Source organism: Lipophrys pholis, assembly GCF_963383615.2.
Source record: "Lipophrys pholis genome assembly, chromosome: 22".
Classification (NCBI taxonomy): Eukaryota; Metazoa; Chordata; class Actinopteri; order Blenniiformes; family Blenniidae; genus Lipophrys; species Lipophrys pholis.
This window is the reverse complement of record NC_137644.1, coordinates 6,143,004-6,164,857: the sequence shown is the minus strand read 5'-3', so window position 1 is coordinate 6,164,857 and position 21,854 is coordinate 6,143,004. Positions and strand designations below refer to the sequence as shown.

The 21,854-nt window shown below is 42.0% G+C and overlaps 1 protein-coding gene across 1 annotated transcript in view; it reads right to left on the bottom strand.

The window, feature by feature from the left end:
* Positions 1–21,854, bottom strand: part of LOC308127086 (uncharacterized protein) — a 35,629-nt gene that overhangs the window by 12,940 nt on the left and 835 nt on the right. Inside the window, exons 2-4 of the mRNA XM_080491860.1 lie at positions 16,109–16,252; positions 10,053–10,627; positions 9,655–9,813 (exon numbers count right to left, since the gene is read on the bottom strand). Of these exons, the coding sequence (XP_080347986.1) occupies positions 9,655–9,813; positions 10,053–10,627; positions 16,109–16,252 (878 nt within the window). The remainder of the gene's footprint in view (positions 1–9,654; positions 9,814–10,052; positions 10,628–16,108; positions 16,253–21,854) is intronic.

Genomic DNA, 21,854 nt, shown 5'->3' with positions numbered 1-21,854 from the left:
AGTCGGAGTGTTTTCAAAAGGTTCCACCTTGGGATCAGTTTTCAAACGGTTGCGTGTTGAGTGGCTCTGAGCACCGTTGTTGTGAAAACAGACACCCAAAACAAAATTAAACTTTTGCCTTTTTCATGTGAAAACGTTGATTAAACGGGTCTTTAGTATTAAAAGGAAGACATTATTAAAAACACTCATTTAGTATTAAGACAGTCAGGTTACGTGAGGTTGTTAAATATGTGCTAATAATATAGTCTTGAATATTTCTGTAATATACTGTCGGTGATAGTACTTTTTTTTTTTTTATTCTACTGGATCCCCGAGGAACATAAAACTCAACTCTCAATTTTACCTAGAGGGGAAAAAAAACACACAAGAAATACACTACGTGGTAGAAGTAAATCATTACCGAGTGTCAAAATAGACACTCTGTGTGTATGTGTGTGTGTATGTGTGTGTGTGTGTGTGTGTATGTGTGTTTTCACTTGATGTTTCGGCCCCACCGGTTTGACTCAACAGACTGTTTGCTGCTTTTCACTTGGCTGACGGAGCATCGTGTGCGTGCATGTGACTGTCTCTAACCCCATTCTCAAATCCTCGGCCCCTCAACGGCGTCTTTGTGTGTGCAGCATGTGGCCTCCATGCTGTACTCTTGGCTAATCAGTGTGTGTGTGTGTGTGTGTGTGTGTGTGTGTGTGTGTGTGTGTGTGTGTGTGTGTGTGTGTGTGTGTGTGTGTGTGTGTGTGTGTGTTGGCCAAATCCTTGGCTGCATGCCTCCAGTGAGTCACCACTTGACAACGAGGCAGAGATAAAGGGAGAGAGACGGGAAGAGAGAGAGACCGGAGGGAAGAGAGTGCAGATACACGGGAGAGAAAGAGAAAGGGGGATAAGAGACAGATGGAGGGAAGCGGTGAGGAGACGAGGGAGAGAAAGTTGAGGAGGACAAGCTGTCAAAGACGCAGAACAAATGCAGGGGAGACAGAATAGTGGGGATAATAATGGAGAGGAGGATGAAAATAACTTACACGGGATGAATTTAAACGAGGGGAAATTAAAACGTGGCTGATTTTTTTAGGGTCTGCTAAAGAGAAAGTAAATACATGGAAAAGGGACGCGTCAGACAAAAGCCGGTGAAAGATGGAGATGTTAAAGAAACAAAAACACGGAAGCATTCTGACAGGCTGGGGAGAAAAGTGATGAGAGCAGGTTAGAGAGGACAGCTGGAATAAACCAAGACGGAAATAATAAACTGTCAGAAGACTGAAGGGAAAGGTGCTGGGGAACTCCCGGGTGCATCTTTGACCAGGATAGCAGAATCCCAAACAGCTACTTAGAGGCCAATCCTGGAAGATTGTGGCACACAGTGCTGTACTATCAAGAACTACTCAGTGGAGGAGGCGATCTGTCGGCGCCGCGGGTGCATTAAAAAAAAATAGGAAAAAGACCATTTTAAGTAAGGCTGAATCACAGCAAATTGGTTTGAGTACCTGAACAAAACAGCTTTTTGTTGGTGTTTATTTAATCTATGCTAAATGAATAAAGTGGATCATTGTGCTCACTTCATTTCAACGCGTCAGTCTCCGGACACGGCTTTAATATCCTTCTTCTTGAGTTGACGATGACTACAAGCTTGAAATACTCGCTGCAAATGGATCAACACAACTTTAAATAGTCTGACTGAGTCGATGACCTACATACTGAGAGAAAGAAAAAAAAAAAAAAAAGTGTTTGTGTGCACACGTCTAGTCAAAACGCTGTCACGCTTACAAGGAACTGTTGGCTTTCCTAGCAACAGAGCACGAGACGTGTGTGCGTGTGTGTGTGTGGGTTCATCTTTCTCCATCACTGTAACTGTTCACAAGTGTCTGTGTGTTTACATCTGCATAATTTAGCAGCTGAATAACCTCGACGCTTCCCTAAACAGAGAAAAGTCGGTCAGGATCACCCGAGGAGTAGTGGATTTACTGGTTCACTCTCACACATTCAAGCTTTTCTATAATAAATGAAGGCAAACAGGAAAAGTGATGGACTTCCTCCGAGCTTCTCGTGCTTCCTCACCTCGGTCTACGTGTATGTATACACAGCGTTTCACTTACTCATATTTCTGCGTCGTTTCCGTCAGCCTCCCCGCGCTCACATCCCTCGCGGGGCGTCTATTAAATCAATCCTGCTCTCCTTTCCGTCTCTGGCTCACCCACTTGTTAATTCGATAACAAGTTTCCCGCTCTTTCATCAAGTCGTTCCTAATCCCCTGTGGCGGCGTCCATGCGGTGCCGTCATCTCGCCCCTCCATGTGACCCCTCCCTGACCCCCGGGCCTTCCTCTCTTACCCAGCACGGTGTGACCGAAACATGTTGCAATAAGTCTCTTAGTCTCTTACTGCGCCTGCATCACATCAAAGCTTCTCTCTCCAGCACAAGCGGACACTGTTCTTTTATAGCGTGCTCCTCGGCTCGCCCACAGATAGAGACCTATGAATTAAAAAATAAAGTTCTTGCTTTCCATCTTCAACTAATCTGCTCCCAACTATCCAAAACGTGACTTGTAAAGCATTTGAAGATGGGTCAGAGAGCAAGTGGGACATTGTTGGGTCCAGACGAACACAGTGAAGGAGACGTATTCAAATAATTAGTGGTGTAATGGATTGCTCTTGATCCGTGAACTGTGGAGATTACGCAGTGCAGCTTGAAAGAACTGTAGATTCACCATAACCCCGAGGAATGCACATTTACTGCCGCTGCTCCTTTACTTCTGAGGTAAAGATTTTCAAATTCTAAAGTGGAAATGTGAAAAGAACATGTGGGCAGTGACACACTAGTTTAAAGTATTATTATTACTTAACTACATATGTGTTAACAATTAGCAAGTAGTCGACCTTTCACTCAAAAGAGTAAAATAGTGAGATTTAATTCATTTTTTTTTATTGCTCATTACCACAGACCAGTGATGCAGGATATCAGGTGAACATATGCATATGATATAATGATTTTCAATAAAAACAGTGAAGCAGAAGATAATGTCTCTGAACTTAGATTTGTTTATCCAAATAACAGCGTATTTCTGTCACCCAATTAAATATTTAATCAGTTGATTGTTAGATTTTTTTGTAAATTATAGTATGATAATCATGAACAAGTTATGTTCAATTGCTGTTACATTTTATATTATTTAGATTTTGCAGTGCATGAATGCTCAGTGCATGAAAACGTAATTAACCACTAAATTATGACTACATTTATAAGCATTGGGTTATTTCAACCACCATGGACCTCATTTCACACGTAAATACAAAGTAATTACATTATTACATTTAAAAAACGGATAATTAGAAGGTAGAAGTGATCGATCAGAATTTGGCATCCTGGTACCACGACTGATTTCTGGCGTTTCGTCTTGGCCTCCACTTGAACATAAACTCAAGTCTTTCACACAATCCAAGTGATATAAAACCAATGCATTTCATTAATTTGGTGCATCCATTCCAGGAATATAAATCTCACTTATTTTGATTATTTAAATTAGTTTACTGTGTCAGTAAACTGAAATTACTCTCTTTTTTTTTTGCCCATTAAGTTCCCTGTTAGTTCCACCTAATTTACATATGAGGCGTAGTTGCAGATACTTTTAGACAATTTCAGAAGCTGCAATGAAAGCGCAATGTGAGCAGTGATTTCAATGGCTTTGTATTAACTGTCTGATGTTTTTAACGTCATTATTAAACTCTGACTAAACGAGAGAGAGACCAAAATTACCTCCCGGTCCAGGCACATCGTGTATTGACTGTCAGGCTGCACTTGCCCTGAGAAAATGGAGTGCTGTAATCTTCCATAATCCTTACCAGCACTGAAAATGGCTCCAGACAGGTCCTGAATACAAATACAGCCACACATCCAGAGCAGCGGCAGAAAAGCAACTTTAGGTGCCTGCAGTCACGTTTGAAGATCACAAACCTGCCGTGTCACCCGCCCTTCATTACCCCTCACTGTATGCAAGTTACTGGTGGGGCAGCGCGCGGACGTGGATTTTTATTGAACAATACATTAAATCTTTGTGAGGGAAATAAAAGGCATTGCAAGCATCTGCCTATTTCTCCACTCAGCCTCCTGCACACAACACAAGACGCAGCAGTCGGTTACAGTTCAAACACAGAAGCAGATGGATAAGAGAGAGAGAGAGTGATAGAGACGCACAAATAGAAAAAAAATATGCGAATGATGAACCACTAATGTGGCCGTGTACCTGTGAGCGTGTATATGTTATCAGTATGCAGGCTCACATCTGTGTGTGTGTGTATATGTAGACAGTACGTCTACTTCCCAAGGTCACTGCCGAGAGAGCTGTGGAGGGAGGAAAAAAATTAACAAGACCAGTGGACAATGACGTTAGCCCTGCAAAGAACATTACTCTTAAAGGGACAGCCGGGACACAGGCCTGTGGGGGGTGGGGGGTGGTCAGGACTAAATTTAGATGGTGGATGTTTAATTTGGATGTAATTTGGCCTAAATTGTGCTGGACTCAAACATGTGTGTGGCGTCAAAATGAAAAGAAAACACACAGTACAACATTATGAATTTTTCATTGGAGGGAAAAAAAAGGAAAAATAGCCAGAAGGAGAATGATAGAAAGCATAAACTGATCTACCGCAGTAGTACCACACACACGCAGACACACACCGTGTGATAGCTGCTGCCTGTACTCGCATTGGAAAAGAGCAGGCAGTATCTCAATACGAAGCCACTCAGGAGGTTTGAGGCAACAAAAGGCTTTTCATTAGTGAACTACAGACATGGGACGACCCTCATGAAGAGGTCCGACTGTGTCGCCGTGCAGACCCACAGCCAACCCCCAACACGCACACGCACACACATACACACTTCTTGTTTTTCCAGTTGTCCTGAAAAGGTTGTGTGGTACATTGAGAGTGAGTGAGAGGTTTCAGACTGCAGCTGCTCCTGCACTTGTGCCTCTGAACAGGGAAGAAGAAAACAGCTTTTTGTGCTGGGTTTGACTCTCTAACTTGACTCGCTGTGAACCTGCCACCTGCCTGACAGCAGCCGTCTCTCTCTGCACTTCTTACCTTTTATTCCCCTCGAGTCAACACTTTTCTCGTTTCATCACATTTCACTGCCGGCGCTTGTGTCATTTCTAACTTATTCTCTCTCTCTACCAATTATATTCTCTCGCATTATATCCCCCCCCCTCCCTACGACACCCACCTTGGATGATAAAGCAACGTTGGAGTGGAGCAATGCCCAGATGAGCACTGTACACACTTCACCAGTTGTTGATAATGTTGTCATTTACTCGACGAAATCCGCATAAATAGCAAAAGCTGTTTAATGCTGAACAGATGGAGGCAGATGCTTCAAACAGATGGTTAAAGTCACTCAAAGCAACTTTTTCGTGTACCCGACAGTGTTTTCTTAATGATCTCCATCGTGTTCTGAGTGCAGAGCTGAACAATTCATCAAATCCGAATTCTGAACGGTCCAAATAGGAAAAAAAAACATTTGTGTTTAGCGAATAATTTTTTCATTCATTTGTTCACTGGTTTTTAAAACGGTGCCACATTGATGAGAAGCATGCATTTGTGGGATGAGTACTGTTTATGTTACACAAGGTGTCTGACCGTCTCATTTTAAAAGTACTACACTTGCATGCATGCTTACACAAATGGAAAATACAGATGCAGTCAAATACCCTCCCATACACAGAGAGATGCTGCAGATACTGAACAATAACAATGGGGCATGGTGACGGAAAGCAAACAGGCTTACGTAACGAGATACTTTCCATTAAATTATCAGGATTTAAAAAGAGCACAGACTGTCACAATGCGTTTAAGAAGGCAACAGAAACCCTGTGAAATGTCTCTAAACACATCAAATGACAGATGGACGTATGTATATAAATCAAGCAAAGGTGAGCAAGTCAGCCAGCTTTTTTTATGTCCAACATGTTAAAATGGTTATTTCCTTGCAGTTTATAATTTACAGCTGGCATCTGCTCAGAAAAACTGGGCACAAAGACTGAATAAAGATAGAATTCCTGCGTCTGTTAAAAACACGACGCGTATCTGAACGGTCTTTAACATTAATCAACGTGTTAAGACTGAAGTACAATAATCTGATCAGTGGGTGGAATTACGGAGACTCTGTGTTTTGAAGAGACAAAAAACTATTTTTTAAAATTAATGTGCCAAGAGTCCAAAACATCTTTAGAAATTAAGATGATAAAGTTCATCTCGTACAGTTCAGAGAAGGGCTGTCAACCATAAATTCTGTGGGCCAAAACTGGCCCGCAAGAGGCTCTGACACGCCGAACCACCAAGCAAATTGACCCGAGCTGAGATATCAGTGACACTGTCAGGAAGACCAGCAACCTCGCTATTATCAAATCCTCAAAGCCATGCTGTCAGGGTGAGTTTGCAAAAAACACCCATAATGCAACAGCTACGGGAGACATCTCTTGGACAGTTCACTTTATCTTGCACATGAAGGTTTCATTAAAATTTTTGTCATTTTTTTTTTTTGTTGCAGTAATTAATTGGTTTAGCAAAAATAGAGACTGGTGATTTATCTTCTTTATGAAATTTTTAAAACTATAATTAAGATGACTATATGAAGAGTTTCAGCTATTTAATCGTTATAGCCGTTTAGTGTCTATTCGACTGCTTTGTTTTACAGGTATTACAAAAGAAGTCATTCCAACTTGAACCACAGATGAGATATTCTTTTTAAACTGGATGCTCTTGTTCTGCAATCATCGGCTTTCCTTTTACGTGAAAGAGAAAATGTGCATCAATTACTACTTCGGCATCCGATCACACCCATGTTCAGTGTGCAGTGAGATGCAGCGGATCCTGGCCGTACAGGCAGAGTCATAAAAAGCTACTGGCAACCAAGAGGAACAAGGAGTTCCTGCAACAGATGGTGTTGCCCCCACAGAGCGCGGATCTCAACTTCATTGGGTCTGTCTGGGATTACAGGAAGAGACAGACGCAGCCGAAATCCACAGAAGAAGCCTGACAAGTTTTCCAAGATGCTTGGAACGGCCTACGTCTCAATAACCTTGAAAACTGTGTGAAAATGTAAACAGAACTGACGGGTTTTTTTCTTCAAGGCAACCATGATTTCAAAATCAAGGAGTTTGTTTACAGTGTTTTCGTATGAAGACAAATATGGCACCCACTTATATAACACTGAATATATTAATGCTGGTCTCTCAAATCAGACTGTAACAGGAGGTTTGCATGATTTAATCCCAGGGTCCATGAGTAAACAACCTGACTCCTGAGGTTGAGCTGGTAACTGCATCTGACATGAAACTTAAATTTAGTATGTGGATGAGCCAAAGTGCACCACCACTGTGAATTCAACTCATATGAGCAAATGGTGAAAAACATCTCTAAAACTAATTATGGATTAGACTCTCCAGCCATGATGTTCGAGAACAGTTTATCATAAATATTTGTGAAAAAACTATATCTACAAAAACATCATGCATGTCAATGACCCACTGCTGAGCACGCTTCCTAGAAAACACTTAAGCCCACAACAGCTGCAGACTCTACTCACCAACAACGATGGTCTTTTTCCCAACAGAGCAGGGGTGTAAAGCACATTCTAGTCCAGGACCCAGTTTCATCGTGAGTGGGCCGGACTGGTTATATAGTGCCATAATGACTTTTAAAATGAAACTTTTAAGCTATGTGATGAGGCTGTTGATATTTCTACAAAACTAAACAATTACGACATAAAATAAGTACAATCTCTACATAAAGGCTATTTTAATGAAACCTTCTGGTTCAAAATGGAGTGACACGTCCCAAAAACCCATCTCCTATGGCTGTTGCATTATGGGTGTTTTCACATTTTGACAGCATGACTTTGCGGCTAATGCTAGTTTGCTAAATTTCACGGCAGCACCAGTCCGTCTGCACAAGAAGAAATTTAAAAGCCTGAGGATGCATGCCTGCATGTTTGATCAAGCTGCAGATGTCCTCAGATGACACTTCAGAACTAAGCTCTCCTCCCTGGTTTGGCCACTCGTGCATCAGCCAACCCTCTGCTGCAAATCACTTAACAACAAGTCTCACTTTACACTCTCCCAACAGGTCCCATCTTTGTAGGCAGTTGTGATACTCGGCCCGATGCAAAGAACAGAGACGAGCTGTGGAAGAAGCACTCAGCCGGTGCTATTTTAGACTTCATACACTTTATTTTATTTAATTCTCCATGTCTGATAGCTCACCATCTGCTCTGTGGCGATGTGGCTTTCCAGCACCAGAATGGAGTGAGCATGTGCAGAAACATGGAGTAAATCTGGGTTTCCAGAGCTGTAACTTATTAACATAGTGTCAGCTAATGTTCCAACTATGACACATACACTTTAGCAGTTCTGCCATATATCATGACTGACTTTTTACAAATGATACACCCTGGTTTAACCTGGACACATGGTGATGCACTCCAGGCCACTGAGGTGTGGAGTCTTATCATCACGTTCCTTCCCTCAGGAGACTAACTTGTCTCCAGGGCGCCGACCATCACCTTCCAAATCCAGAACCTAAGGTAAACCTTTGTTTAATGCTCTGCACCTCTGTTGTCTACAGGACCCCAACAATCTCAAGTCCTTGAGCTGGAATTGCCCTGCGAACTCCTTGCAGCCCCCTGCAATCGGTTCACCCCTGGCCCTCCACCAGCGATAAACACACTGCTTTATTTCCCTCTATTGCTCCCCCTCTGTCATGTCCTCCCAGGGAACTGTGAGCTCCAGCATCACCAGTTTACAAGTAGACTTAGATATAAGGATTATATCAGAGCTACAATGGCATCTAGAAATCTCAGCTGCCTTTCTAAGTTGACCAGAACCTTCCAAATCATCACTGACACTGATCTCCAGGTTGTGGATGAGGCTTCTCTCCCTCTCACAAAAAAAAAAAAAAAGACTGTGTCGAGTGCTAGTACTTGTTGGAGATGATGCAGGTGCCGATGGAATCTGTCACTGCTCAATAGACCAGATCGTGGTGACACTTGAACTACCATTCTTCTAAAGACTTCACGGTGATAATAATCAGTTTGAAATCATCAAACTGCATTATAGTCTGCGGCGCTGTTAAGCTATTGCATTCTAGTGGGAGGTGTTTCTAGAAGTCTGTCAAACCAGTTCTACAACTTAACACAAAAATAGAGCGCAGCAAAAATAAACATTTAAACCAGGGATTTCAAACACAAGGCCTGTGGGCCAAAACCAGCCGACAAGCAGCTCCAATCCAGCCGAACCACCAAGCAAACGGAAAACATTTCAAACTAAACATTGATTTATTTATTTTTTTTAACAAATTTTTTAAGAGTAGATAGGAGTGACCTAAAAGCACTCTGGCTTCCTCCCATAATCAACAAACACACGATAAAGACGGAATATTTCCACAAATTGGTGACTCTATATTGTAAAAGTTTGTTGGGTGATTGTCTCCCTGGAATTAACCGAGCATGTCATTTGTTTTACATGGGCTGGGAGAGCCTCCCCAGGCTGCAGAAATGCTTGAATGGATGGATGTTGTAGTCCGTTACAGACTACAACACAGTATGGATGTTGCAGGTGAATGCATAACATTCCTTGTTAAAATGTTCTTTCCTTTCATGATATTGTTGGACTTACCTGAGAGTAGAAATTAACCATCGTAGTGGTTTCTATGTCCTTCTTCCCGAGTATTTCCATTTTGACTGGCGCTGATGGGAACTTGGTTGAGAAATAGTCCAAGAAGTCCGGTAAATAGCTGGCCTCTCCGTGGATAATTCCCATCACGTAATGAGCTGCCTGCAAAACACAGGTTAGTGATGCAGATAGGATAACGTTTCTATTAATTATTAATCCGAAAAAAAAAAACAAGTACATCACTTAGAAGGGTCGGTTACAGCTTTAATTAGATGCAAACTAATTATTTTCTGAGGCTTGTTCCGAGGTGAGGTGGGAACAGCAGGTGCTTAACTGCAGCTGCAGGATGCTGCACCGAACTCAACATTCACGGATCAATGTGATCAATATGCGTGCCGCACCTGGGATTTGTCCTCGCTGAACGCCAAGGTGACAAACTCCTGCGCGAATCGCTGCCTCTGCTCCGCCGAGAGAGAGCGCAGCTGGGAGGCGTAGGCGTGGGCCACCAGGGCTCCTCCGTTAGGCTGGTTCTCGACGTGAATGTACGGGGAGAACTCCAGACGCGCCATGCCGGGATAGGCACGCTGCGGGCGGTGCTTGGTTGGAGAATGGAGGCAGGGCTTCGTGGAGGACGACGGGGAGTTGAGAGAGTTGAGGACATCGGAGTTACAGAGGGATTTGGGGGCGAGAGGAGGCGAGGAGGGCAGGAGATGAGAGGCTCTGTTGTTAAGTGAAGGGTAAACAGGTAGAGGAGACTTGAACGGGGAGAGGGAGGAGTGGAGAGCCAGTTCCGAAGAGGGGGGCGAAGAAGAGGAGGGATGGTGGAGAAGCAGGCCGGCACAGGCAGTTTGGCAGGAGCGGTGGTACATTTTCACCCGCTTGTGCTTCTCCCCTTCTTTGTGTTTCTTCTTCTTTTTCTTTTTCACTTTTTTGATTTGCAGCTCCTCCAAGCTGATCTTGGCCTTCTCCTTTTCATCTGTGACAAGGAGAGAAAAAGAGAGAGGAGGGAGAAAAGGAGTTTATTGCAGGCGCGGGGATTCTCAGAACTTCAATACAAAACCTGAAAAAATGTCATTTTAAAAAGGCTTGAAGGCAGCTTTGTAAGAATCTATCACGTCTTGATTTTGATGGAACAACAAACCAAGACTTTCCCCCCAAACTCCCGGCTGCGACAAAATAATTTTTTTCTTCTTCCCGAATCACAATAAATGAGGGATTTTTTTCAATGACAGCTCAGATGAAGTTTTCAGGTGCTTAAAAATGGCTGCAAAAAAATGGAAATACAGCGATGAATGGGTTGCAGAGCAATATTAGAAGTAAAGATTTAAGAAAAAAAGAATCTAAATCCAGTTAAGCAATTAACTTCTATTAAATCCAGACTATTTCATTTTTTTTTCTAAATTCTCAAAAAATACACTGATAAGCTTCTTTGTTAAAAAAACAATACAAGAGAAAATAATGAGTGGTAACTATTTCAAGCAAGTGTAGACAGATGACTCAGTGTTTTCCAGATGGTTTGCATCTCCTGCGGTGTATACATAAAATAAATTGTGGCGGCCTGAAAAGGAAATCCCTTGAGAAAAGCAGATATGACTAAGCCAGGAAAACGTGTTTTCTAAAAAGAGATAATACAGTATAAAGTCGTCCATCTCCTTAACACCCCAGGCAGGACAAAGTGGAACATGCAAATTTATGCATTTGGTGCTTCTACAAGCGAGTTAGTGCGTGTGACAAAAAGAAAGATATATCCAGAGAGAGAGAGAGAGAGAGCACTATGGTTGGAAAACATTCTTCCTCACTTTACAAGATCTTTACATTCCGTGTTTATGTGCATGAAGAGATAGCGGTCCTGCAGCCTCAGCATTTTCCTAACAGCAGCCATTACCTTTCTGACTCACTTTACACACAGCATCAGTCTCGAGGGCAGCCCACACATGTCCAATGCCAGATAAAGCAGAGACGACAGGGAGAATGCTACGAGCAGAGCGACACAGAAGAGGCAAATACCCGGGACACTAATCCAAAAGCTCTTTAGCCCACACGCGACCCCCTCCTCTGGTTCACACACATAAACACACAGATTGATAGAGAAAAATACGCACCACAACAGGAAAATGTTTCTATACAATAGTGATGTGAAACACGTTTTCTATATTGTGCATTTTAAACATCACTCTGTTTATTAACTTCACAATGACTCGCCTCACATAATTATGGTTGCCAGAAGCGTAGCAATACTACGTTGATAAACTTTGATATACTGCTCCTATAAAATTGACACCTAAAGGCAAGAAAGATGTATAAATAGAAACTTCGGCCTTGTTCAGTCGACGATGTTTCAAGGGAAAACACATCATTTGCTTTTTCGTTTCTGAAACGTTTCGCGTTTCCACGGTAACGTTTTGAAAGCGATGTCTGTTTACACAGAAGCAGCAGAAATACTGAAAACGATGTAGTTAGCGTGCCAGGCCACAAGTTGGCGCTGTTGTATTGTTTTTTTTGTCATGAAACCACACACACATTCAGCAGAGAACAATCCGCTCTAAACATTAACAATGAAAGAACACCGACATTCTAGTGGACAGACGACCAAGTTGGATTGTTATTACGGTGATTGTCAAAATAAAACTACCAAGTCCAGGAGAATCTGGACGGGGAGTCATGACACGACGGAGGAAAACATTATTCTGTTTGTCCTCCCACTTGTGCATATGTAGATAAACTATTCAAAACAACAAAAAGTTGTTTTTAATAAAAAAATATGTGTCTGGCCTTTTTTTTTTTAATGACCTTTAGCAGTCCACTCCAAACATGGATCTTGCAAATTACTCTATTAGAGTTTATTTCGATTTTAAACAAAACAAAAAAGAAAAAATCTCAAATGCATGCATGAATTAGAGATATACAATTAGTGCATTTCATTGAATTTGCTTCTTTAATTCTCATGAATCCTTTTCCAGAATGTGATTGGTCACAATTTGACCTGTGAGAATGAAACTTTTGCAATCTATACAATAATCAATTTATCCATAGCACACATTCACATTTGGCTCAAATCGAAGCTAATAAATATTTGAGCCCACTTGTTTCTGCAAGACCCAGTGTTTATTGATAGCTGCCACAATGTCCTGCTGAAGACTGGATTTGAGAAAAATCCCCAACTCGATACCTAATAATCTAAATTTGTTCGCATTTGGGAAACCTGTTCCAGATCTGTGCAGGACTGAGCCACTTGGCTGGACGGTCATGATCAGTTTCAGGTCAAACATCACAGCCACAAACCAACATTATCAGCGATAGTAAAGCAGCCTCACTGTCAAATTGCTCGTTTGCTGCTTATTGATTTCCTATACATGTTTCCACCAGCAGCCTCTCGCTGCCGTCCTCTTCAATTGTAAACATAACACTGATTCAATTTCTGACTTTCAATCCGAGCCTCACTGTCACTCCCAACGTTTGCAAATGTGATACCCTGATTAAAAGCTGCAATCACTATTACTCACACTCAATCACATTTGAGTGTGGTAGGGGGAGCCCCTCCTCTCACTTCTCTCTCTACTCAGACACACGCCATGGATTTCAGTGAGTCTATTACTGTAAACACACATGATTAAATAGCACACTCTCTCGCAGGATTAACCCACACTGACTCTATCGTGTCGTTTCTCCTACACCCGGTTCTTTTCCAACTCTATACTGAAGGAATGAATCAACGTTAAGAGCCCGCTTGTCGCTCCAAGAGAAAATAGAAAGATTTATACAGTGCACCAAATGATTTCTCTTCAAGTCTCAACTGCAGCCACCGATGGTGGGATGAAGCTGAGGCACTGCTAAGTCCTTGAAATGTCACAGTGTGGGTCTAACATACCAGCAAAGAGGCAGCGTCAGTCTGGCAGGAGCTTTACAACAAATCATATCAAAGAAAATAGAATTGACATTCACATATATGTGTCAGTGAGCGGGCTTTGGGTGTATTGGGAGACTGAAAACTGCCACTGTTGACAAACGGCTGAGCTCAGATTACCCACACACAGAGAGGAGGAGATTACAGTGGCGGGGCTGGGCGAATAATTCACCAGTGTCTGAAGGTTAACAATGAAAACCGCCGCTGCATTCATGAAGTGTACACACAGCGGGGCCCGGCTGATGCGCCGCCAGGCTGACATCACAGTTCGGGTTGAGGTTGTGTGTATTGCTCTATGATGGTCAGCCAATGTGAATTATGCAAGAATGACAACTTATAGATTAAAAAACAACAACTTCCCCCTTTTGACTGATCATATTTCAAGCAGACAAGCAAACATATTGCAGATTAGCAAATTACTGTGTGAAAAACATATGATTTAAACCTCTTCCTATAGAAAACACCCCAAAGAAACCAAAGCTGTGTATGTTGCTGATTCTCATGGTTATTTCATGGTAAGTTTATGTGGGATGTGAACACGATCCGAGCGCCATAAGGCCCCGTTTACACGACAACATTTCAAGAGAAAACACATAATTTTCCTTTCAGAAAAGCTTCCCATTTATACAACAACGTTTTGAAAATGATGTCTGTTTCCATGGAAAAGGCAGAAACGCTGAAAAACATCTCTGAAACAAAAACGCAAATACAATGCGCGTTCACTTGAAACGATGCCTGAAGGACATACTCAGGGACTGACAGCGAATCACTTTGGCAGTGGGAGATCAACCAGGAAACTTCGAGTTACAAGCTTATTTCCCTCGATAACTTTATGAAACAATCTTTGATCATTAACAATCCATCGTGTCTTAATGTGAAGTCTTCCTTCTAATGCCGATATACCTTCATTTTAGTAATATTTCTGGGACAAATACCTTTTCAATCAGAGGTTATATGAAGACTTTTTTGGGAACAAGCCCAAGAAGCTGTCTGGAGATTGCTCCTAGTTTTACTGCACAACGTTTTAAATATCTTCCTCTGTTACCGAGGGATTGAAGTTTTAAAACTAGTCTTCAAAAGAAGACTGTTACTAAAAATGTAATCATGCCTCTGAGCATTATCCCAGGTGTCTTGTAGATCAGATCTAAGAAACTAAAGAAGATATAAAAATTAATTTGCAAACTCAGATCACCTCTGGTGACTTCACATGGAGTGAAGTGACACCAGAAGCGTTCCCAGGCTCAGGCTCCTCGTGTTACCATCGCTGCACCCACACTCGGGATCACAAGGTCAGACTAAATAAACCAGAAGAGCCACTTTTCCATGTGAGGAGCAGCCCGGTGCAGAGGTCAACCTGATGCACGGCGATCAGGTTCTCCAAGACAAAGAAAGCAAAACAAGTACAAGCATTGTCACGCGACTGGGGAGATTCTCACCAACACACGGATAGTGTGCTGTATTGGGTCTGCATTTTGCCGCTGCAAAAGCATTTATCTAAACACCCACTGAGAAGCCCAGCGTGTGCTGCATGTGTTACAAACATAATGGTGATTTACTGTACGGCGCCCAGTGGAAGTGGGTCATGTTTGGTTACAGCAGCAGCGGGTTTAGCAGTGAGCTAATATCCACGCTGAAGGTGTGACGAGCTGCTCTCGAATAGGTGGAAACGGAATTTTCTGCATTTCAGAGTCTAATGTGTCCAACATGGCTGACTTTCCCCTGGTTCCTGAGTCACCTCTTTCAGTTCCCATTACACATTATTTTTAAAAAAAAATTTATTTCAAGATGTTTAATTGCAAAAATGGTTTCACAAACGAAGAATAACACAGAAGTCACTACAACTTGTATAATAGATCTAACTTTTTTTTTTTTTTTTTTTCATATTGGACGGCCTTCCTGCCATAACTGGGATTTGAACCTGCGTTCTTCACACTAGAGGTCAAGCCTTGATCCGGTGACTCCCAACCTTTGGTGTCAGGAGCCTCTAAAAAAGGCTGTGGGCCTCATCTCCAATGTCTGAAGAGCTTCCTTTAAAATGAAAACATGCACAGCTCCCCAGATCTGCTCTGGATCCATAATCCATCATTTTTTGACTAGTGCTAATCTAATATTTCAAACTTTCAGGGCAAGCCGACCCCACATTGGGAACCACGGCCTTAGGCCCCGTTTACACAACAACATTTTCAAGTGAAAAGCAAAACTTTGGTTGCTTTTTGGGTTGCCATTTACAACGGTGCTCGGAGCAACTGAAAATGCCATTTTTTGAAAAACTCCATCGCTCTGGAAATAAAGGAAACACTGCTACTGCACATTCGCACCACGGCTGTAGTAAACATTTCTTCTGCACATGCTCAGTAGATGGACAATCAGAACTATGTTTTCTCCAGAGTGTTCTGACTCTCGGTGCAGATTCTCCGGGGACTTGGTAGTTTCATAGTTGTTCTCAGCTTGCAATTATCAATATAATAATCTGAAATGGTTCCAAATAATTTGTGACATTTGTAATGCGAGTATTAATTTCATCTATATGCACGTACGAGTGTTTCCACCAACCTTTAATCGGCTGCTTGACTTCTCCGTTCTCCCTCTTGATCTCAGTCATCACTTTGTGCTGCTTCTTCTCCTCCTCCTTCTCTCGCTCCCATTCCTTGACCTTCTTCTTCTCCCTCTCCTTCGCCTTGTCCTTGGTGGAGTGCTCTGTGGAAGCAGGAGGGAAGGCTTCAGGTCTCCACAGTGGAAACACACAAACACTTGATTCACTTTCGTTTTCTTCTACAAACCCTCAGCTGTACTAATCTAGTACATCTTCCTGGCCAGTGAAGAAAAAAAGTCCTCTCTCCACAAAGCCTCTGATCTTATCTCATGTTTCTCAGTGTGGCAATGACCTTCCAGTTCTGTTTAGGACAGCAGCCATCACTCCGTAACTTCACTCATAACCTCAAAAGCAACAACTCATCAGGACACGCCTCACGTTTCCCCGCCAAACTCGCCCCTTCTCTACCATCGTCAACGTGCTTTAAACACCTCCAAACCTTCCTTTGCTTTTCAACCCCTTTTATTTCCTCTCCCAGCACTTCTCCGTCTGACAGAATCATTTAAGAGTTGAGGGAGTACCACGGATTGAGGAACTGGAGTGCACTTTAATGCATCGCTTACTGCAAATCACTGTGGTTGAGAGCATCGGTTTAAAATGTAAATAGCACGTCACGGTAACACCTCGTCAGCTGTTGGGAGTGCTGACTGAAAACGTAAGGCACCGACATGCAAACACAAAGAGCCAAGAACAAACTCCGATTTCTTAAAATACCTCCAATGTTATCAAAAGAGGTATTCCGGGCTTCTTTTGTTTTTTTATTCCCTTTAATTTTGTCATAAAACATTTTTTTTCTTTAGTTTCTTGTCTTGACTCTTTCCTTTCCTCTCCAAAGAAGTTTCTTTCTTTGAACTCGGTGGGATCCGTCTTTGAAAGGAAGCTGTGTTTTCAGACTGTTGGCTCTCCTGTGGACGTGGGGAGAGGGAGCGCGAACACAGCACGACTGGACTCGCTGTTTGCAGGATCAAAGGAGGAAATGCTTTGAAAGTAAAAAAAAAAAAAAAGGCTTAAAGGCGCTGCACACGAATTACAAGTACACTGACGTACTTCTGCAACAAGAATCATTTCAATAAGCGCCCTTAAATACGTCCCTCCACGCTTTCCCCATTATTAAACGAAGGAATGACAAAAATGTTGAGTAACCTTTTTACTGTGTAAAATTACGAGATTGTGGCACATTTCAGCTCCACGGCTCGTTCAGATCGACTGCCAAACTCAGAAAAACATGCCACGCCATGTCAAAACAGTGATATTCAGGAACCTTAGAATTAGAGGTAATAAAGTACTCCTGGTAGCCAACAGGGTCTAAAATACACTGATTTATTACAGCTTGAGAGAAGGGTCTTCCCTTTGGAAAAAAAAAAAAAAAAGTAAAGAGGAAGTTTGTCTTGGAATAAAAACATGGAAACTGTTGGGAGAATGATTTTGCAGCCAGGGGGTTTGAGTGCAAAAGTTCAAGTGAGAAAAGTTCATAGAGTGAAAACACAAAACACGAAGTTTCTTCATTTATGTTATTTTTACAAGAGAGTTGTCACATTAAGGCCCCATTTACAAGATGAATTTAAACGAAAACACATTGTTATTGTGTTTTTGTTTCAGAAACGTTAAAGACAGCAATGTTTTGAAAATGGTGTAGTTTACATGATGGGCCACTTGTGGGTGCAGTTGGTTGTTTTTGTCATGAAACCACAAACCGATGCACGCAGAGATCAATACACTATAAACATTAACAATAAAAGAACAAACATTCTAGTGGACAGAGGACCAAGTTGGATTGTTATTACGGTGAGTGTCAAAATATAACTACCAAGTGCCAGGAGAATATGGACTGGGAGTAATGACACGACAGAGGAAAACATTGTTCTTATCGACCAGCTACTGAGCATGTGCAGAAGAACTATTCACGAGAGCGAAAGCAGCGTTTCCACCATCGACACAGAGACGGAGCCTGAGTGTTTTCATAAAATTGTGTTTTTGCCCATTTCCATGAAAACTGAGCCACAGCGTTTTCAAAAACTTGCATTTTCAGTGGCTCTGAGCACAGTTGCCGTTTATACGGACACCCAAAACACAATGAAAGGTTTCCGTTTTCACCCTCACATTCACACCAATGGGGTATTTAGAGTCACCAATTAGGTTCAAATGCATATTTTAGAACTGCATGACAGAGAGAACATGGCCTTCGAGCCCAAAAGGACTCAAACCTGGGATCTTCTCGCTCTGCTCGAGATGGTCAGTCCAATCTATGCTCCACTCAGAAAATATCCAGCATTAGGTCCATTCTGTTATCCTCAAATCGCACACGCAGACGTAAGTGTTTTGTGATTTTGGAGAGACCAAATAACAGTAATTTCATTAGCTGCTCGTGGCAGTTAAACTTCATTTCCTCCTCACAGTAATCGGCCACAGATGTGCAGCTCCAGACATATTCAGGACTTCAGTACCACGCTGCATTTGCATCACCACAAATAAACTAATTATGTGGTTTGTAGAAGCTCCAACCTTTAGCTCTTAACGCTGGATGTAAACACAGCGCAGTGAAGAGCTCGCCATACCATCCTCTTTGAAAACACGGTGGCTTTTAATCTCAGATTTATGAGGCACACGTGTCAGAGGAAAACATCTTGACTGAGACTTTCACTCCAGGCAAATTCCTTTTAAACATGTGCTTCCATGACTGCTGGATTTATTTAAATTTATTGTGGGGCTCATAATCCATTTAAGACGTTTACGGCTACATATATTTTGAAATCCCCTGTGTTTGATTAGGAATTAAACTCCAGACTGCATGTAAATATTGTGAGTGTCAACAACGGGTCATCCGGCAGAATAAATAACTACAAGATGAACACTAACTGAACCTGCTGTGTCTCGTTTTCTAAAATAACCCTGCATTAATTAGCCTGCTGAAAGTGTTGTCACACTCATATCTCTTATTATAGTTCCAAATGTAGCCGGGGCTCGCTGCTCCCTCACACTTGCTTTCAGCCTTGCACCGACAGCGACCCTACCACTAAGAATATTACTGCCATGATGTGATACTCTTTGGATCCCTGTAGGAAAATTCCTTCCCCGCAGGAAGGTCAGAGCACAAGTCGGCCTCAGACTAAAGCTGACGGCGAGCCAGTCGCAGGCGCAAGGACATTTTCAAACTCTTCCCGGAGAAACAGCAGTCTGTCAATTTATCAGTTTTAATCCTTGACACATTCTGCTGAGGATTACTGGTTTCTCTGCCATCTACATTCACACTCCTCCACCTTGACAATTGAAGAAACTCAATATAATTGCAGCTTCTTACTGCTGGCCATTGAGCCGCTCACTAAAGCAAAAGGCGGTTCAGTGCTTTGGAGACGTGCCTCAGTCACAGTCTTGTAGAAGGCGTGGCGTTAGTTGCTTAAGGCTGCATATAAATTAGACCTGACAGGCCAGGAAAGGAAAAGGCTGCAAACTAAATCAAAGTACTGCAGAAGGGTTCTTAAAGTTTTCCTAAAAACACTTCATTGAACATTTAAAAAAACGAACATCCCTCAAAATCAAAAGCTCTGTAGACATTTACAATGTCGTCTAGCACTTCATTCTGGGGACATTCAACCTGCTTCTGATTGTGCTTTCAGTCCCGCAGGCCGACGTCCCGTCTCGTTCTGCATCCTAATTGACGGCGGCGGCTGCTCAGAGTGTGTCATGACCTCCTAAACTAACCGACTGGAAAACAGTGACACGGAGCACTAACACACTCCTGCATGCGTTTGTCAAAACACACAGATCACACATACAACCTGTTTCATCACTTTAGGTCCATGGCACAGTCTCTTCAATCTGCACATCTGGCTAATGGTCCGTTTGTACACTACTACTAATGTAACTGTAGTAATTAAGTAGCTAAAGTGTAATTTTGTAGAAGATTTAAGCTTTTTTTCGCCCCATTAGACCAGGGGCGTAAAACACATTATAGTTTAGGAGCCACATTCAGCCCAATTTCACCTTGCGTGCACCAGACTGGTAAAATAGTGCCACAGTAACCTTTGAATTTAAACTTTAGAAAGATTTTCCTTGTTGAGGTGCAGCGTAAACGTGATCAAAAGGTCTATATTTGCACCAAAACCAAACAATTACTACTGAAAATGACTGCAATCTGAACATAAACCCTATTTCAATGAATCTTTCTGGTGCAAAATACAGTGAGATATGAATAAAAAACCTCTCTTAAGCTGTTGGATTCTGCATGTTTATACAAACTCACCCTGACAGCATAACTTTGACACTAATGTCAGTTTGTTATCTTTCATGGCAGCTCTTAAGAAATTTCTTCTTCTTTAAATCTACTTTTTATTCTTGTTTATAATTCACTTGGTGGCTTGGCGGCCCAGGTTGGAGCCTCTTGCAGGCTGGTTTTGGTCCACATGTTTGGTTTAACATGCCGGCATTAAAAACATTTTCAGACCTTGTTTTTTTTTTTGTGGGAAATAAACTTTAGTGAAAAACCATAAGTGGAACAGTTTGCCGATGGATCCCAACAGCTGTAAACAATGATAAAGGTCTGCCATCAAATCAAAACAGACAACTTAACATGAGACAATGTTGGAGGTCGGCAATGTGGTTCAAACTGAGGTCCATCCTGAATAATTTGTTGCACTTACTCTGATTTCAATTCAATTTCCATATTTTCAGTTAGGGTGAGGGGTAGAAGCACTTCCTGTGGTCGTCAAACTTTAGAACTCTCTAGAAATGATCTCTCTCAAGCCTTAACACGTATATTTAATATTCTATTTGATTATTACTCTGTGTGGAGCAATGCTGTCAAGAATTCTCACTTGGGATAAATAAACAATTTCTTTTTTAGTCTGATGTAGATATAGAGCAGCAGTGTCAAACATAAGGTCCGTGGGCCAAAACCGGCCTGCAAGAGTCTTTAATCCAGCCAAACGTACAAGCACATTGTAAAAATTTGCTTTACTTTTCCATTTAATTTTTTTTCAAGAAAGAGTAGGTGAACACACAAAAAGACAGACCTTTAGTTTTTCGGACATTTCACTGTATTTTGTAGGAGAAGGTTTCATTAAAATGGGCTTTCTGGTAAGATTGCAGTCACTTTTAGAAGTGATTGATTGGTTTTGTAAGAATATAGACATTTTCTTAACGTATACTCTTAAAGAAAAACTTTAGATTTAAATCTAAAAGGTTAAAATGGGTCTATTTCACCACGCAAGATGAGCTAAACTTGCTATAGATGGTTAAATAAAAAAGAGGTAATTAGTGGATATTGAGGTCAACACATTGATTACTCTCTTCTTTTTTTTTTTATTGATGCATTAGGCGGAATTCATTTTCACACATCCAGGGTGAAAATAGGACAATCAGGCAGATTATAAAGGTTTCCTTCTCTGTGGATGAGATGAAGACCTGGAGCTCCGTGCCTGCCCCCACCTCAGCCTGGTGCTGCTCCCCGGCCTGCCCCCCCCCTCAGCCCGGGGTAACAGAGGGGGGCGTGGTGCTCCACCAAAACAACACTTAGCCCATAATGGCGGGCGGCTGTCATATTGTTATGACACAAATGTGCCTTTTAAACACATTAATAACAGATTAATAACACACCCTTTTTTCCTGGAGTGTTTTCCACCTTTACGTAACCTCCTTTCGGGGCTGTACGAGAATAATTAGGATTTATTCCAGCCGACATCGTGTAACTGCGTAGGACCGTGTGGACGT